This window comes from Branchiostoma lanceolatum, chromosome 13 (assembly GCF_035083965.1).
Source record: "Branchiostoma lanceolatum isolate klBraLanc5 chromosome 13, klBraLanc5.hap2, whole genome shotgun sequence".
Taxonomy (NCBI): domain Eukaryota; kingdom Metazoa; phylum Chordata; class Leptocardii; order Amphioxiformes; family Branchiostomatidae; genus Branchiostoma; species Branchiostoma lanceolatum.
This window is the reverse complement of record NC_089734.1, coordinates 12,883,348-12,900,556: the sequence shown is the minus strand read 5'-3', so window position 1 is coordinate 12,900,556 and position 17,209 is coordinate 12,883,348. Positions and strand designations below refer to the sequence as shown.

Genomic DNA, 17,209 nt, shown 5'->3' with positions numbered 1-17,209 from the left:
GAGCTAAATGCATTCAATTTCAATGACATTTGTCATGATTATGAAACCATTAGGTTTTCAAAAGAGTTATAAAAGCTGTTATAAAAGGAGCAACAAATCAGCTCCTGAGCACTTAATATGCAAGCAACTTATGATTAGGATTGATGTTTAGCCCTCCTATCAATCTTTCCCCTAAACTTGTTGAAAAGAATACAGTCATACATGAAATCAAATTATTAGCCAATAAGATAAATTATGTTATTCCAAGAAGCACTCCTGAATCAGTCATTCACAAACTTTAAATTACAATTGTAAACGAATCATAATAGATTATTCTTAACAGTTTTGAATTACTTCTTTGAAATCCTAGAATTAACATTAACGAGAAATTCAATATTGCTCAAAGAACTTCATGATAATAGTGTGATAATTTGATATCTATATCATTCTACCTACTGAACTCAATCTACTTCTTATTACTAATATTATTCCAACTTTAAGGTTTTTGCATTTTTGAATATCATTGATTGCACTCTTGTTACAATCTAATAAGTGTGATTTGCAATTTACAGTTGTTGTGGTTTGCATGTCATTACTTTTGTTTCTTGTGCAATCAATCAAAGTTATGCATGATACGTGTAACGTTACATCGACTTGCACAACGTTGCATGTTTTTTGTTGATTTTTGATATAGTCGGTTCTATGATAATGAATAACATCAAATATTGCACTAGTTACAATGCTGATAATGGAATGCAGCATGGTTTACAATGGTAGTATGCAAATGATTTGTGAATATACGTCAGTCTACAGTTGTATGTATGGTGAGCAATTAAAATTAACATTTTGAAAAAGACCCCTACAATTCTTTTCCTCTCTATAACAGACAAGGAATTGACATTGAGGGCCAAATGACGACGTATGCCTACTACTACGTGGCGATCGCCTGTGGGGCGTTCGTCTGTGCGTACGGACAGGTGGCCTTCTGGACGCTGTCTGCCACCCGTCAGGTCAACCGCATCAGGACCAAGTTTTTCCGCGCCATCATGCGCCAGGACGTCGGATGGCACGACACTCACGCAACCGGAGAATTCAGCACCAGACTGGCTGAGTATGTACTTAACTATACACATGAATTTTGTAAAACAGTGTAACAGCGCCTCCTAGTGGCAAGAAGTCATCATTGCAGCAAGAATTCAGCACCAGGCTGGCTGAGTAATATGTATTTTACTTAGTCTAGTGTGTAGTATTTTCTACATTCTACATTGTAATTCATGCAACTAAGTAACAGCGACACCTAGTGGCAAGCAGTCATCATTGCAGCAAGAATGCATACTAGGGAATACAGAAACATTCGCAGGTTTCCTACATTTGTTAGAAATTAAGTAATAGCGCCACCTAGTGGCAAGAAGTCATAATTGCAGCAAGAAAGCATACTTAGTCTAGTAGGGAATACAGATTGAAACATTAGAAGGTACTTTACTTTTGGTTGGGTATCAAAACTATATATAAAATACAAGGATTGTGACTGCTACTTTTCTTAGCGCAATAATGAGACTTCTCACCACTTCATGGCCCTAGGCCTGTGACAGAGTTGTGGATTTTGAATGTGCAATTTAAAGTTACTGTATCATATTGCATAATATTTAATGATTTACCAATGCATAGAAACTATTCTTGAAAGGCACTAATTTTATCTGTTTCATTGCCAAAATTATATTTATTGATAAGTAAAGTCACAGTGATAGAATTTGCCATATATATGTTGTATCTTATACTGTATGTTCAGCAAGTTATCATTAATCATATTTAATGATTCAATTTTCAGTGATGTGAACAAGATCAACGAGGGAATCTCTGACAAGTGCGGGATCTTCCTGCAGTGGTTCACGGCGTTCATCGCGGGCTTCGTGATCGGATTCATCTACGGTTGGAAGATGGCTCTCGTCATCATGGCTGTCAGTCCGCTGCTCGGTGTCGTGGCTTTCCTCATGACCAAGGTAAGAGCCATTCATTTAATAGTCATTCAATTGTATCAAGATTTGCCTAAAGATAAAAGGATAACTGAATGAGGTTCCTGAATAAGTTCGTGTGCCTTTATATAGTAGTTGCACATACATTTGTGCAATGCACATGTAGGGCACAAACTTTCTTACTGTTTTTGAAGCATTTAGTTAGTAAGAGTTGCTGGCCTTTTCCTCGGAAGTAGCATTCATTTCTAGTGTTAAATGTCCTACAGCCTTTGGATCTCAAGGTTGGGAGTTCGAAACCCAGATTGTATACAGTTGCTTAGGCCACACCAACTTGATTTTATGGATGACATCCTCTGGAGACCCCAAAACTAATGCGCGCGGGCGAAAAAAAGAAAAATCCAGCAAAAAAAAATGCTACTAAACCACAGGGCTACTAGTACAAAGCTGGTATTGCGAATTGAACCACAGAACACAGTTTGTTTGTAGGAGGTACATGTAGGTTGTCTTGTTCATCATAGCAGACTATTAGAAGGTATTTGGCTCCAAGGACTGTGGATGATATATGACTGTGATGAGAATACTACCGGTAGTCATATACACCCATAAGGGCAGTTTCAACATACATGGCATTGAACTCCATATTAAGCATTCCATGGTTTTCGCTCACAAATCCCTCTGCCAATCCCTCAATTCCTCTCCCATGTCTCTCATTGTTGCAAAAGAAACGTGTGAGAGCCACTCTGGATAGGTCGTGTTTGAAATTGTCTTGGCGATACTCATGGCCACCGCGATCCTCTCGTACAACTGTGCAAACGCAAAATCCCCCTAGCCAACATCGATGGCATACCAATCCACATACGCCCCCAGTTTTCCGATAAGCCGGCACAATGCTAGCCTTTTGCGGCAATCTAAGTTGGCAAGTTCCGGAGTTCTGTGTAGCCTTGGAGGAGGTGATTTTTTTTTTTTTTTTTTTACAACAGGCGAAAATCAATGCGCGCGCGGATGTCATCCATAAGATTAACTTGGTGTGGCCTTACCTGTGATGCACACTGTTGGAAATGGTCACTAAAGGGGGTTCCTTAGGATGAGACCTTAAGTCATGATCCACTCTTGTAGAAACTTTTGTTTGACAAATTCTATAGGCCAAACCAATTTTATCTATTTGTTCTCATATCTTAAAAAATAATGCTAAATTGATTACCATGAAAACCTAGTCTGAGGGCTGTACCTTGGTGCATAACTGTTACAGTTTCTCGGAGTGACTATACGATAGTCATGTAGAAAAATGCAAGTTTTCCTCCCAGCCTTCTGTTTTCATCTCAATTATCGCTTGACTTCAAAATGTCCAGGAAGTAAGAATTTCAAAATAAATTGGTTTGGCCTTAACAACTGAGTCTTTAGCACTCTGAAGTAGCCGTTTGGCACCCACTTACCCATTGGTTACAGAGTTAGGCAGCAGGGAGAAGATTAACCTTTAGCACTGTGAAGTAGCCGTTTGGCACCCACTTCCCTATTGGTTACAGAGTTTGGCAGCAGGGAGAAGGTTAACCTTTAGCACTGTGAAGTAGCCGTTTGGCACCCAATTCCCTATTGGTAACAGAAGGTTAACACACCAATTCTATTCCTTCCACACCAGTTGGCCTCAGCCTTCACCGAGGATGAACAGGCGGCGTACGCCAAAGCTGGCGGTGTTGCAGAGGAGGTCCTGTCATCCATGAGAACGGTCGCCGCATTTGGAGGAGAGAAGAAGGAGGAAAAAAGGTAGAAATTTTCATGATTGTTTTACCTCCATTGACATTAATCCGCTGGGTTACATAAAACCGCCACTTTGAAAAACGGTGGGTTTGAGAGATCTCTAGTGCAGCAACCTCCAGGTATGCACAGTTTAGATATACAGGAGTGCATTATACTGGGGGACGTTGGGTTGGAGGTCTGTTTGGATGTCTCTTTTCAGGGTGGCAGAATTATGTACCCGAGTGGAATTATGTTTAGTAGATGTTACATCTCCCGGAGTGTCATGATTGTAAAAATGTATCCTTGTAAAAAATACTTTGCTCACTCCACCTACATGTAGGTATAAATGGGTACTTGACTTAGGTTGGGGAGGTAAAAAGAGAGGGTTTGGCCCTGCCTTCCAATACCGTGCCCAAGACATAGTTAATTGACAACCCACTCCCATCCCTTTGCCCTAAAAAACTATCAGACTTTTACCTTTTTCATTGTACATTTTGAATCAAAATGTTTTGAATGTAAGATTACAATTTGATGTCATTTCTAGGTACAATGTGCATCTGAAGGATGCCATGAAAATGGGTGTGAAGAAAGCGCTCTCCGGTGGCGCGGGAATGGGTGTCACGTTCCTGGTCATGTTCGGCGTCTACGCACTGGCCTTCTGGTACGGCTCGGAGCTCGTACGCGCAGGGGAGTACACTCCAGGAGGCTTCCTTATTGTAAGTAGCCCAATGACCTTTAACCTTCATTGCTCCCTACCGCGACTGTCTTCTTGTACTAAATTTGTGTTGTTCACAAAATTTAGGCAACAGGACGAAATTCAATTTTGTGAAAGTTTGAATGTAAAATTTTCTTGATTAAACTTTGATTTCATTTCTAATATTATATTTTAATGATCTTTATCCGTCATATTGTTCCTTTCTTCTTTCAGTAATAATTTCTGCGCCTCATTATGATAATTGTACTTAATATGATTATTAGGTGTTCTTAAAAACTTTTGGAGTTGTGGTGGTCAATTTTTCAAAATTTCCATCATAAAAATCCACCTTGTGTTCACTGAGACCTTTTCAGTCTATACAGTTGATCACCTTTTTTTCTACCGCCGCTACAGACGTTCTTCTGTGTTGTGATTGGTGCCATGGCCCTGGGACAAGCTGCGCCAAACATTGAATCCTTTGCTAAGGCAAAAGGATCCGCTGCGTTTGTGTACGGCGTCATAGACAACGTAAGTTCGGAATTTTTACGTATACAGTGAAGAGTTCTGCTCTGTGAAAAATTATTGTATTTTGAAACATATTCTACTGTTGGAAGAACCCTTGTTGAGTTTACAATAATACTTTAAGCTTTAATCAATTATTTGTGAACTTCATTGTAACTCCAATTTCCAAAATTGATGATAGGGGGCAATATCTTGCATGGTTCAACATTTTTTTATGAAACCCTAGATTCTCCATGTTTATAATAATGATCTTGGCTCATTATATTTTGTCCATATTATTTGATTACCTAGTGTATATAATGTAAAATTACCCAATATGAAATATCTTTGGAAAGTGTTTCTAAAAGAAATTGCAAAAGTGTACAATTCCTCCCAGAAGTAACGATGATATAGACATGTACATGTAGTTAAAAGCCACTATTACTGTAGACAACTGTTCATTTTCCTGGGAGACCAAAAAACTAATCTCATTTGATTCTTTGCATTTTGATTGGTTCCCTAGGAACCAGTGATTGACAGCCTGTCAGAGGAGGGTCACAGACCAGACAGCCTGAAGGGCAACATAGAGTTCAAAGACGTCCACTTCACCTACCCTGCTCGCAAAGATGTACCAGTAAGTCAACATGACATTTAAATGCCATTTTTGTGTTGCTTTTTTACAGTTAAGTTTTATGAAAATTGAAAAGTCAAGGAGTATCGAAACATTTAATTTTTTATTGATTAAAAGGGCCATGTCACATTTTAGGAAACTCAATGAAGAAGATTTCTACAAATTTTTTTAAAAGTTGCAAATATTTGTAACCACAAACTTGATTCAATATTATATTATGTAAATATATTGAATCTAGTACAAAGTTTGAAAAAAAAACTATTAACAATCTAAAGGCTTTTTCTCTAAAGTTTTTATTTTACTGAAATTATCCACAAATTTCCTTGGCATCTTTTATAATAAACAGAACATTTGAACATTGCCAAGTGATGTTACAATCATACTTCTTTAAGTGTATACGATTGTTTTATATAGGCTAGAACAATACTGTAGTGTTCTTATTACTCCGGGAAGGAGGATGACCTCCTTCTGGGAGTATTGGAAATGCTTTTGTTTGCGCGTTTGCAGCTATAACTCACGATCACGTTGTCGCATTGGTGTGTAACTTGGCATATCGTTTGCCTGGTTCGGCGTGGTGATGCACAATAGCTTTGTTACACCATAACTACTTTAAACGTCAATCCAATATCGTAATTGCACCCCTATAATTAATGCTATGTCCCACTGCCCTGCCATAGGGACCATGTTATAATCCGTTATGCATGACTGGAATACTTCAGGCAGATACGGGGTATAAATCTTCCTTACTTGCTGTGATCGTATAGTCACTGTTACATTGAAAAATAGACAACGTGCATCACCACACGCAACCTAGCAAACGATATACCAAGTTACATACCAATGCGGCAACGGGAATTGTGAGTTTTAGCTGCGAACATGTGCAGAGTGACCTCCAGTCTGTGTATTAAGTATGTCGTGTCCACTCGCAACTCGCATACAGTATGTGCGCACGGGACGGATGATGCACTTTTACGCACAGTGTGAAAATGGCAAATCTCTGGACCTTCAAACTTACCACACTTGTAGTTTATAATACGGAGTCTGTGACAATGTAAAAAGTTTACGCAGGGGATGAAAGATTGTTGAGAAATATCTCTCAGAAAAGTGCGCGCGCCAGTGTCACTTCCGGGTGGTTAGATCCGGTGACCTTTGACCTTCGTGAAATGTTACGATAATATAAATTAGCCTTTTTTATTGCAAATAGCTTGAAAGCTATAGATCAGGCCGGCCTGCAATAAATTGTGGAAAGAGGATTTACTGCATATTTGTGATTTCTGATACATCTTAGTTGTAAGGCTGAATGGTTCGTTGATAATTGAAAAGGGGCCATCTAGATCTAACTTTGTGACTTTTCCCGGAATTTCTAGATCCCATCTGTGCCATGCTGTAAAAACATACTTTTCAGCAGGTTGACCACTCCTGTATTGAAAGAAAAAGATAAACAAACACTTTTTCTTTACTTGCTCTAAAACACTACTTGGACTGTGCAGAGATGCAATTTGTGTGGGTCAATACTTGTACATACTATAAATACTTCACGGAGAATTGTGTCCTACGGACTCTTGTTTATGATTTTATATCAACCTTTCGCCAGGTGCTGCAAGGCCTGAGTCTGAAGGCTGATGTTGGACAGACAGTGGCCCTGGTGGGGTCCAGCGGATGTGGTAAAAGTACCACGGTTCAGCTCATACAGCGCTTCTACGATCCACAGGAGGGAGTGGTGGGTTTCATAGTTACATTATCAAATGCATGAACTAACTTTTGAGTTGATATAGAGTGCTGTAAATCTGTTTAACTTATTGGCACTGTTATTAGTAATGGTTATCTTTTTGCCAAGAAGGTTATCTTTTTGTGTGTTATAATGTTTGTGTGTCGTGTATGTATGTGAATGAACAGCATAACTCGAGAAGGCCCGGGTGGATTGTATCAAAATTAGTTATGTGAGAAGGTCTTGATGAGACCTGGAAATGATTAGATTTTGGGCCCCATAGCAGCTTGTTACTTTACTGCAGTGGACTTTGATATTTATATCTCGTGTTCAGTATACATGCTACCATACAGTTGTGAGTTTTGAGTAACTGTTATAGGTTATAAGCTCTTGTTATAACAAGTTTTGTAATGTCAGGTTGAGCTGGATGGCCAGGACATCCGATCCCTGAACATCCAGTGGCTGAGACAGCACATCGGCGTGGTCAGCCAGGAACCGATCCTGTTTGCTACCACCATCGCCGAAAACATCAGGTACGTTTCATTTTGTTTTTCTGTCAGGCTCAAATATATTCCTTACAGTGCAAAGATTTTAAAGGCACCCAGAGCATTTTATGAGGCTTGAAAACTGGAAATATTTATAGTTGCTGTAATCTTAATAAAATTGACATTAAATGCCATTGTTTATAACCACATTTTCTGCGGATTTCTTACCAAAGGTGCGTAAAAGCGACACAAAAAATAAGCTTCATGGTGATCTTTTAGTTTCACGCGCCTACTGTAAATACTGCAGATACCATTGCCCCGCCCACCTCCGTCAAAACGTAGAAATGCAAAATTCAAACATGAAAATGCAGATATTTGACGGACATGCAGTCCCTCTCTCATTGATCGAACCGCTAATTGTGATGGACAGTCAGGATCAGTTTATTAGGGCTTGGATTTTCTATCAGTTCTCACCACACAACGACATGGTATCTTTGCTCCTTCAATGTCGATATGTAATGGTATAGTGTTATTGAAACTTACTATGTGTAGGAATGACTAGAAATTGGAGTTTTCTTATTCAAGTTTCAAGACTCATAAAATGCTCTGGATGCCTTTAACACTTATGCTTAGGTCACAATTGTGCCTGGTGTCTGTAGGGGTGTACAGTAGTTCAACCGAGCTCCGAAGCTAAAAATTTGTCCCGGTGGAGTGCCAGTTACCAGAGGGGTACCTCCCGGTGTTCACACAATTAGCTCACGGCGTCTTTTTTTCTACCGGGTCCCGCATTGATTTTAAGTCCGAGTTAAAATGATTTGGGGTCCCGGCTGGGCCCGGCAGCCGCAACGTAGGAGTCACGCTTGAAAGTGAAAGAAAAAAAAGAAAGCCAGTCACCTACCTGGCAGGGCCCCTTTTTCCTAAGCATTACGGTGAAAAAAGGTTGAACTTGATACAGGATTCATAATTCATCAATAAGTTTACCTGGTCCATTTGATGCTGTAGGTATGGGCGTGAGGATGTGACCCAGGCAGAAATCGAGAGGGCTGCACAAGAGGCAAATGCACATGACTTTGTCTCCAAACTACCACAGGTATGTAAAGGGGGACACTGTGTTTAACCTTCTCCCTGCTGCCTAACTCTGTAAGTAATAGGGAATAGGATACCAAACGGCTACTTCAGTGTGCTAAAGGTTAATAGATTTCCTGTTATTATGCCTTGCTATGATGACAGTCAGTGAAAGATGAAACAAAGCAAATAAAGCAGATTCTTGCTTTAAAGTATTTTCATTACGTGTGCTTTCAAGCTGCATAAGTCATTGTATGTTGATGTCCCTAGTGCTGAATTGCCATCATTTGACACATTTTATTACTGTGAATTAGAGATCACTTCACTGCTCTAGTGTTGCTTTCATTATGGAAGCAAAGCAGCTTGCTTTAAAATGTTTTTCATTACTTGTGCTTTCAAGCTGCATACGTCATTGTATGTCAATGTCCCTACTGCTAAAATGCCATTATTTGACACATTTTATTACTATGAATTAGAAATCACCTGTCTTGCTTTCAATGGAAGCAAAGCAGCTTGCTTTAAAATATTTTTCATTACTTGTGCTTTCAAGCTACACAAGTCATTGTATGTCGCTGTCCCTAGTGCTAAAATGCAATCATTTGACACATTTTATTATTGTGAATAATCGGGATCACTTGACTGCTTGAGTCTTGCTTTCAATGGAACTACATGTAAGTATTCTTGTTGAATGCAGAAATACGAGACCTTGGTCGGAGAGAGAGGTGCCCAGCTGTCGGGCGGACAGAAGCAGAGGATCGCGATCGCCCGCGCTCTGGTGCGTGACCCCAGGATCCTGCTGTTGGATGAGGCAACGTCGGCGCTGGACACGGAGAGCGAAGCTACGGTGCAAGCTGCGCTGGACAAGGTTTGTTTGTTTGTTTGTTTGTTTGTTTCATTGATAGACAGCGAGTGTTAAGAGAAAGGGGAATTATTATAAATGATAGGTGATTTTTTCAATACAAATATTTCCTAGCTGTACTTAAAGTTTGTTGACTGTGAGTGCAAATTAAATCTCTTTAGCCAGTACAGTTTTGAAGGCCCCTCAGCAAAATTCCTTTTCATCAAGTTTTCATTTTGGTATTTTGGTAACTGACTTAACTGATTATTACAGTAACTGTTTTGAGGTAGCCCAGGGAAAAAGGTGGAGTTTCCTGTATTTTGGGTGCACGGTGGGCACACGAAATACATCTTTATTTACTGAACATTAGTATGATGATTTCACTATGATGACATCACCACAAAGCTTTTAACATAAGCCCACAGCAAATATGTAAAGATTTGCATTATTTTGAGCCAGGCAATTTGAGCTGTAAATGGCCATGTTGTCTGTAAGACACACATTATGTACATTGAGTGTTCAGCTGTTATGAAACTAACCAAGTGTTAGTCCTGTAGTATGAACTATGAAATAGAGAAATATTTTATTAAGATTTTGCCAAATACATGTATTATTAAGCCATGAAATAGAGAAATGTTTCATAAAGGTTTTGCTTATTTACGCCAAAAATAGTTACTCAAGCAACTGGATGAAATTTTGAAACAGTCAAAACAGTCATTTTGATTAAAAATTTTATCCAGTTGCTTGAGTAACTATTTTTGGTGTATCTTACTACCTGGATTTCTAACCTTCATCAACGTATTTTGCTTGATATTTCTTTTCCGCCAGGCCCGTATGGGTAGGACCACACTCGTGGTTGCTCACCGTCTGTCCACCATCAAGACTGCCGACATCATCGTCGGTTTTGACAAGGGAGTCGCGGTGGAACAGGGAACCCACGACGAACTGATGGCCAGACAGGGGGTGTACTATACCCTGGTCACTACACAGGTATGATTGGCTCACTGATTGCTAGAAGCTGATTGGCTCACTCATTGCTAGGAGCTGATTGGCTAACTGATTGCAAGAAGCTGATTGGCTCACTCATTGCTAGGAGCTGATTGGCTAACTGATTGCTAGAAGCTGATTGGCTCACTGATTGCAAGGAGGTGATTGGCTCACTGATTGCAAGAAGCTGATTGGCTCACTCATTGCTAGGAACTGATTGGCTAACTGATTGCAAGAAGCTGATTGGCTCACTCATTGCTAGGAGCTGATTGGCAAAATCTGTCAACCTTGATGGACAAAAAGTGATGAGTAAAGATGCAAAAGTGTCAACATGCTAATAAATTGAAGCAGTTTGTACAAGGTGACAGGAAAAAGAAGACTCTTTATAGGATCTTTCTGTGAATGGGAATTGGGATGATAGGAAAAAAATCAAGCTAGCTAAAACTCTGGTAGGGGTGTCCCTGTGGTGTAGTGGTCTGCGCTTTCTGCCTCTCACCACATCTGGTTCAAATTACTTGGACCAGAAGGACTGGGATTCAAGCCCCAGGTAGGACACCTCTGGACAAGAGGTGCATTGAGTCATACCAAAGACTTTATAAAAATGGTACATACTTATGAAAACAGTATGGAAGTTAAACACACTTCACTGCCAGTGGACTAGCCCCCTGCTACAGTGATTGCACCACAGTGTGGCCCAGGGCTATGAAACGGAGATGGGCACCGCGCTATACATCAATAAGGGTGTGGGAGGATTTTAACTAACTTAAAAACTCTGAAACTCTGGTCAGGGGTTAAGACCTCTGGTTAAGGCTAAGCAGACATGGGATTGAGAGGTCACAAGTTCAATTCCTAGTTAGACGTTGTCTCCTTGGGAATTAAGGCACCCAACACGACTTTGATTTCCTCACTCTACGCAGATGTAGAAATGGGTACCTGACTTTGGTTGGGGAGGTAAAAGGCACCTATTTTCTTTCCAGACCTTTGCTAAAGAAGAGGAAGAAGAAGATTCTGAAGAAGATAGTGGAGAAGTGTATGCAGGTGTGTCTTCACGTTATCTTAGATGAAATTACTGCCGATTTTCTCCTTTTTCTCTCGCATTTGAAGCTGCCGATGCTTCCTTCTTCCTTTTTCATTTAACATTCAGCTTGATTTTCAAAATTTAGTTCACAGAAAAAAAATGTAACTACAACAGGTTGGGTACACCAAAACTAAACATGTTTCAACTGAACGTTAATTGTTATCTTTGTTTTGCTGTTTATAATTGAAAACGAAAATGGTTTCTTCAACCAGGACTGTTAGTATGAAAAAAAATGTATACTTTAAAATTTGTAAAAAACTTTGTTTTAAACACTTGCATATGACATGTATTCTGTTTATAATGCGTAACATTATTCCTTCCGATCCTATCATTGCTGTTGCAATGTTTATTGCAACGCTGGCTATATACCTTCAACTGCTCAACAACAATCAGTGGAAGGTACAAATTTGAAAATGCTTATTCACGATGACAAAATGTACAATAGATAGCAAACCCTCCCCTTATTTTTGACATTGTGCATGGCAAAAATTTTCAAAAGAAGTGTGTCATGCATTGTAAAATGAAACTGTATATTTGATGATATATAATATTAAGTGTTTATGATATCATATTGCTGCTGGCTTGCTTCCTGCATGTTTATTTCTACTTGCATTTTCAATATGAAATATTCTACAAAACTTAAAATTTGTTGCCTTGATTTAACATTTTGCTGCACTTGAATTTCTTTGCATTTCATTTCATTTCATTGTAACAGTTGCTTTTCTTTGAATTGATTTCTTTATGCAATTCTTTCCGTTCCATGAAACTTCAGAGGACTTAAAGTCAGGTAAACAAAGCTCCTGACGAGTTATATTTATTTCTGTGGTGATTAGAAGTAGCTTATTAAGGTGCATGTATATAGAAGTGGCAAAATTGATGGAGGTTTTAATATGATAATTGTGATGACCGACATTCAAACAATGGACCATTTTCATTGATGTTCGGCCTTCTTGACTTTAGAATTAGAGGTCAAAATACATTTTGTCATCAATGACAATGAAGTACTGTGAAAGAGTAAATGTTTGCAGGAATTTAGGCTCATGGTGAAGAGATTACTGCAAAATCCATGATTGAACATAATACCACTGTGAACATTTCCCCTTTAATAGTACGTCAATAGCTGGACTTAACTTTCTGGATTTGATCCATTTCTTGTATGTCTGTCTTTAGAGTAGTGCTCTAAGGTCAATGAATATGGTCCATTATATTATTAATATATTTATGGCATCTAAATCTATAAGAAGGAAACGTAATGCATGCTAACTTGATGAATATAAACTGTGAATTAACAGGCATGTCTTGTAGATTCTTTTTACAAACTTAAATCATGACAGTGACTATAAACTGTAAATTAAGTTCTGATTATTAAATATTTTGATGAAAGTGCAAAATATTGATAGATTTTAATGCTAATTTTTGAATGGTAAACTGCACACTTCTTTTAAAAGATACACTGAAGTTCAAAGAATTGGCACTTTATTTCAACCTGTAGTCCTAAAAGGAAAATTAAACATGTTTGAAATACTAATTAAAAACAGACTGGCTTACTAAACTATGGTGACATGCCTTTTTAAGCCATGATTCAAAATGATGAAAGCTTTTTTTAAATAAAATTACATTAAATCAAGTAACATAACAATATGCTATCTTAGATAAATGTTCAAAACTATAAGCACAACCCATAACTTCATTCAACTTGTTATCAAAAGTTAAATCTATTGTGCTGAATTCGTTTGTTTCTTTTGTCCAACAGAGGACCTAGCGAGAAAGTCGAGTGTGCGTCTTACCCGCCAGATGTCAGCCAAGAAACTGGAGCGTAGCATGTCAGCCACGTCAACCAAAAGCAAGATAGAAGAAGAAGAGGAAGAAGTGAGTCTTAGAGATAACTTAACCCTAACCCTGCTGAGTAACTGTCCTATACCAGAGTGGCATTAGTTATGGAGATAGACAGCAGAGGGAAAGGTTAAGGAATGTTATGATTTAGAAATGTTCATTACGTCAGACTTTTATCATCTATACACACTCTATAACTCGTTTAATTATTGCCTTTTCCCCCTGAAGTAGTAATTTCAGATATCCAGTTGTTCAAGACAATTCTAGCCAGCCAGAAAGCAAGATAGTGTGTTTTTACACATGTACCATATCATAGGTGCCTCATGATACCTTACAATGTATATCACATTATATGATAGAGCTTAAACAAGGGGTAGGTGAGCGGCAAAATTTTTCGTGGTGGTTCTAAGTTCCTGCTGACGACTTTACAGTGAAAACTGCAAATTAAACATAAAACCACGGCAAATATTTCTTTTTTTACAGTACATGTAGTGTTTTCTTGAACCTTTGTGTGAAACTATTTTCAGGAGGATATCCCAGACCCTGACATGGGGCGCGTGATGAAACTGAACGCCCCCGAGTGGCCCTACATCCTGGTTGGGACATTCTGTGCCGCCATCAACGGAGCCGTCAACCCCTGCTTCGCCATCCTGTTCGCTGAAGTCTTGGGTGTAAGTCAACAAAATACACTTATAAAGTCTCACTTTTGTATATCTTGTATTATATGGATGACATCTGCGGACCTTTTCGGTCATACTGTAAAGCAGCTGCAAAATGAGAATTTCAAAATATATGCTGTAAATTGCAGAAAATATTTCAGAAAACGAATACTAATGTACAGTTGTAGGATGCTAAAGTCAGTTCGGAAACTTTAAGTGTGTCTGAGGAAAAATCCATAATTCTGGGCTGAGCTGATATAATTATGTCGGTTTTATTCCAAAGCAACATACATGTGCATATTTAGCAAAACCTACGAAAATCCTCCTCTGAATGGAGTTTAAACTGTAAATGCCAACACAATAAATTGGACTTACCTAAATTTTCGACTGATCAGCTACAGTCTTTGTCAAGGAGTGAACAATCCACTGCTTCTGTGACGTCACGTTATGCAGATGAGACATGTGACTCAGTGAGCAGTGGATCATACATGTATGTTGCAGAAAGTCTATGGCGCCCCCCGTCTCTGTTGAGGGATGATTGTAAAGTCTCAAGTGAAGATTGAAAATCCTCCTCTGTTGTGTTTCAGGCTTTTGGTATTGCAGACCCAGTAGAGCAGGAGAAGAAGACAACCCTGTATGCTCTCTTGTTCCTGGCCATCGGCGGCGGATCTTTCATCACCTTGTTTCTTCAGGTGAATATTAGATATTTTTCTCATTCCTAGCAGGTATTATCATTCATTTGAAGTATATAGCCAGTAGGTACCCATCTGAGTGATTAGGCTGTATATGTAGTAGTGCCTAATAGATATACGTGCTCAAGGTTTCAGAATTTCAAGTTTACCGGATGGCTAAAGAGTCCCTAAAACAAGAGGCAAATCCTCGGTTTTCGCGGTAGTTTTGGCTCCAGATTTTTCGGCTATCGCTATAGCAGTGTGTAATCTTTTATATTTCCTGAAAAGCCTGATCTTCATAGCTCTTACGGTTTTGGAGTTTTGGTCGTCCGCGAAGACTTCCTGGTATTAGTGCCCAATGACGGTTATGCGGCCTTGTCGCCTGATTACCCGAATAGTGCATTCTATGTGCGTTTTGCATGGTTTTGCACTATCGGGAATGGCGGAAAACGTATCCTCATGATTTTTTTCATTTTTCTTAATTGCACAGACAGAATGATAATCTTTATTGTCATATCAGTTATTATCCTAGGAAATTCTTATTTTCCTTCCAGTGGCCTTGGAAGAATGCCCAAAAATAGCAGTTTTTGGAGATGAAAATTGCTTTACATGACGGTTTTCACCAAAAATTATGTTTCCACAGAAAATATCAAATGCGTCTGTCGGTCAGTGGCAAGGCACCTCTATCCATTGGAAACATTAAATTGCCCAGAAAAGGATGTTTGGAAAAGTGCTATTGCCTTTCTCGGAACGAGTCAGGTCGGCCCTGAATTGTAGAAAAAACTCTGAGACCCGAGACCTTAAGGCGCCTTCTTGATCACCGCATCCCCATCTTATGTCCCTTCTGAAAGACAGATGCAGCTCCAACCAAGATGCCCTTCCCCGTGTGGGGCTGCTACCAGTTGAGTTACATGTACAGAGGCATCCATGTCTCATTGTTTTCTTCTATGGAACCATGATTCACTGAATATGTTGATAAACATTAAATCTTATAAAATGTTTTGATGAAGTTTAGACATCCCGGATCGGGAAGTAAGATTCACAAGATAATACTTGGCAACCAGCAATGGAGCGCCGTGAGTTCCAGCGCGTAAAAAAACGTCTGATGTTTGGGCACCCCCTGTTACAGATTTTATGTTGTACTAACATGGCACATTTTAGTCTCTGTCCTTGGTGCTGAATGACATTCACATAGTTGTTACTTGACATTTTTCTCTTGCTCACCATTTTTCTTTACTTCCCACAGGGCTACTGCTACGGAAAGTCTGGTGAAATGCTGACCATGAGGCTCAGGCAGATGGGCTTCAGTTCTCTACTTAGACAGGTCAGTCTATAGGCAAAATTCGCCTCTATGTATATATAGTTATTAATACAGTAGATACCAGCTTATCACATAAGTTCTGAAAACCCAAAACAATCCCCTTTCACTTACCATTTTAAACAAGAGCTATCTACCACAACACTAAAAAATCATGACCATAGCATGTCCAGAACACGAGATATCGGAACCAACAGTTCTGCTGCAGTACCATAGCAAGCCGCTAGGGGGCCCAAAATGTAATCATTTTCAGGTCTTAAGAAGATCTACTTACATACTGAGTATCAACTTCAGAAGACAATCCATCCAGGCATTCTTTAGTTATCGTGTTGACAGATGGCTAGCGTGAAAGACACACACACACAAATGCTGCAGATCTAGAAACCAAAACCTTCTTGGTGAATCAATTTTCACCTAATTGTGGAAGATTGTTGTCTATGTTGTTATAAAGATTGGCATATTTAACGTTAATATTTTCCCCATATCTTGAAGGAAATTGGCTACTTTGATGACCACAAGAATAACACGGGAGCACTGACCACAAGACTGGCCGTACAGGCTTCACAAGTCCAAGGGGTGAGAAAAGTTGTTTATATTTAATAATCGATATGTAAGACTTAAATCATGGCAGTTGTGTAAATGTTGTTTGTTTGTTTTCGTGTACATGATGTGTGTTTGATAATAAGCTGTTTGAATGATTGTTCTCAATTAGTTTGTTTTATATTGTAGGCTTAATCTACCGTTCAGGATACAAAACGATGTGATATCACAACAATATTGAAGGCTACATCGTCTGATGTAAATCACAAAAATCTAACAGAAATTAATTTTTTTCCCCTGGCTTCTTTTTTTTTGGAATGAATGATTGATGCAGCGCACTACTTTGAAAAAAGCTTAATTATATCAAATTTGTGTTACAGTGTCTTTATTTTTTGATTACGGGCTATTTGTCCTAATAATTTTTTTTGTTTAGAACTAAATCAACGTTGAAGCTGCTGCAATATTCATTCAGCTTTCTCTAATTTGTGAATCAATGGTAACCGTCATAAATTTAA

The 17,209-nt window shown here is 38.9% G+C and overlaps 1 protein-coding gene across 1 annotated transcript in view; it reads left to right on the top strand.

Moving 5' to 3' along the window:
* Nucleotides 1-17,209, top strand: part of LOC136446858 (ATP-dependent translocase ABCB1-like) — a 35,466-nt gene that overhangs the window by 11,375 nt on the left and 6,882 nt on the right. Inside the window, exons 7-24 of the mRNA XM_066445493.1 lie at nt 866-1,090; nt 1,808-1,979; nt 3,589-3,713; nt 4,231-4,402; nt 4,795-4,908; nt 5,405-5,515; nt 7,107-7,232; nt 7,638-7,753; nt 8,708-8,795; nt 9,465-9,635; nt 10,437-10,598; nt 11,573-11,633; nt 12,446-12,460; nt 13,427-13,542; nt 14,034-14,177; nt 14,753-14,857; nt 16,083-16,160; nt 16,647-16,730. Coding sequence (XP_066301590.1) covers nt 866-1,090; nt 1,808-1,979; nt 3,589-3,713; nt 4,231-4,402; nt 4,795-4,908; nt 5,405-5,515; nt 7,107-7,232; nt 7,638-7,753; nt 8,708-8,795; nt 9,465-9,635; nt 10,437-10,598; nt 11,573-11,633; nt 12,446-12,460; nt 13,427-13,542; nt 14,034-14,177; nt 14,753-14,857; nt 16,083-16,160; nt 16,647-16,730 — 2,185 coding nt within the window. The remainder of the gene's footprint in view (nt 1-865; nt 1,091-1,807; nt 1,980-3,588; nt 3,714-4,230; nt 4,403-4,794; nt 4,909-5,404; nt 5,516-7,106; nt 7,233-7,637; nt 7,754-8,707; nt 8,796-9,464; nt 9,636-10,436; nt 10,599-11,572; nt 11,634-12,445; nt 12,461-13,426; nt 13,543-14,033; nt 14,178-14,752; nt 14,858-16,082; nt 16,161-16,646; nt 16,731-17,209) is intronic.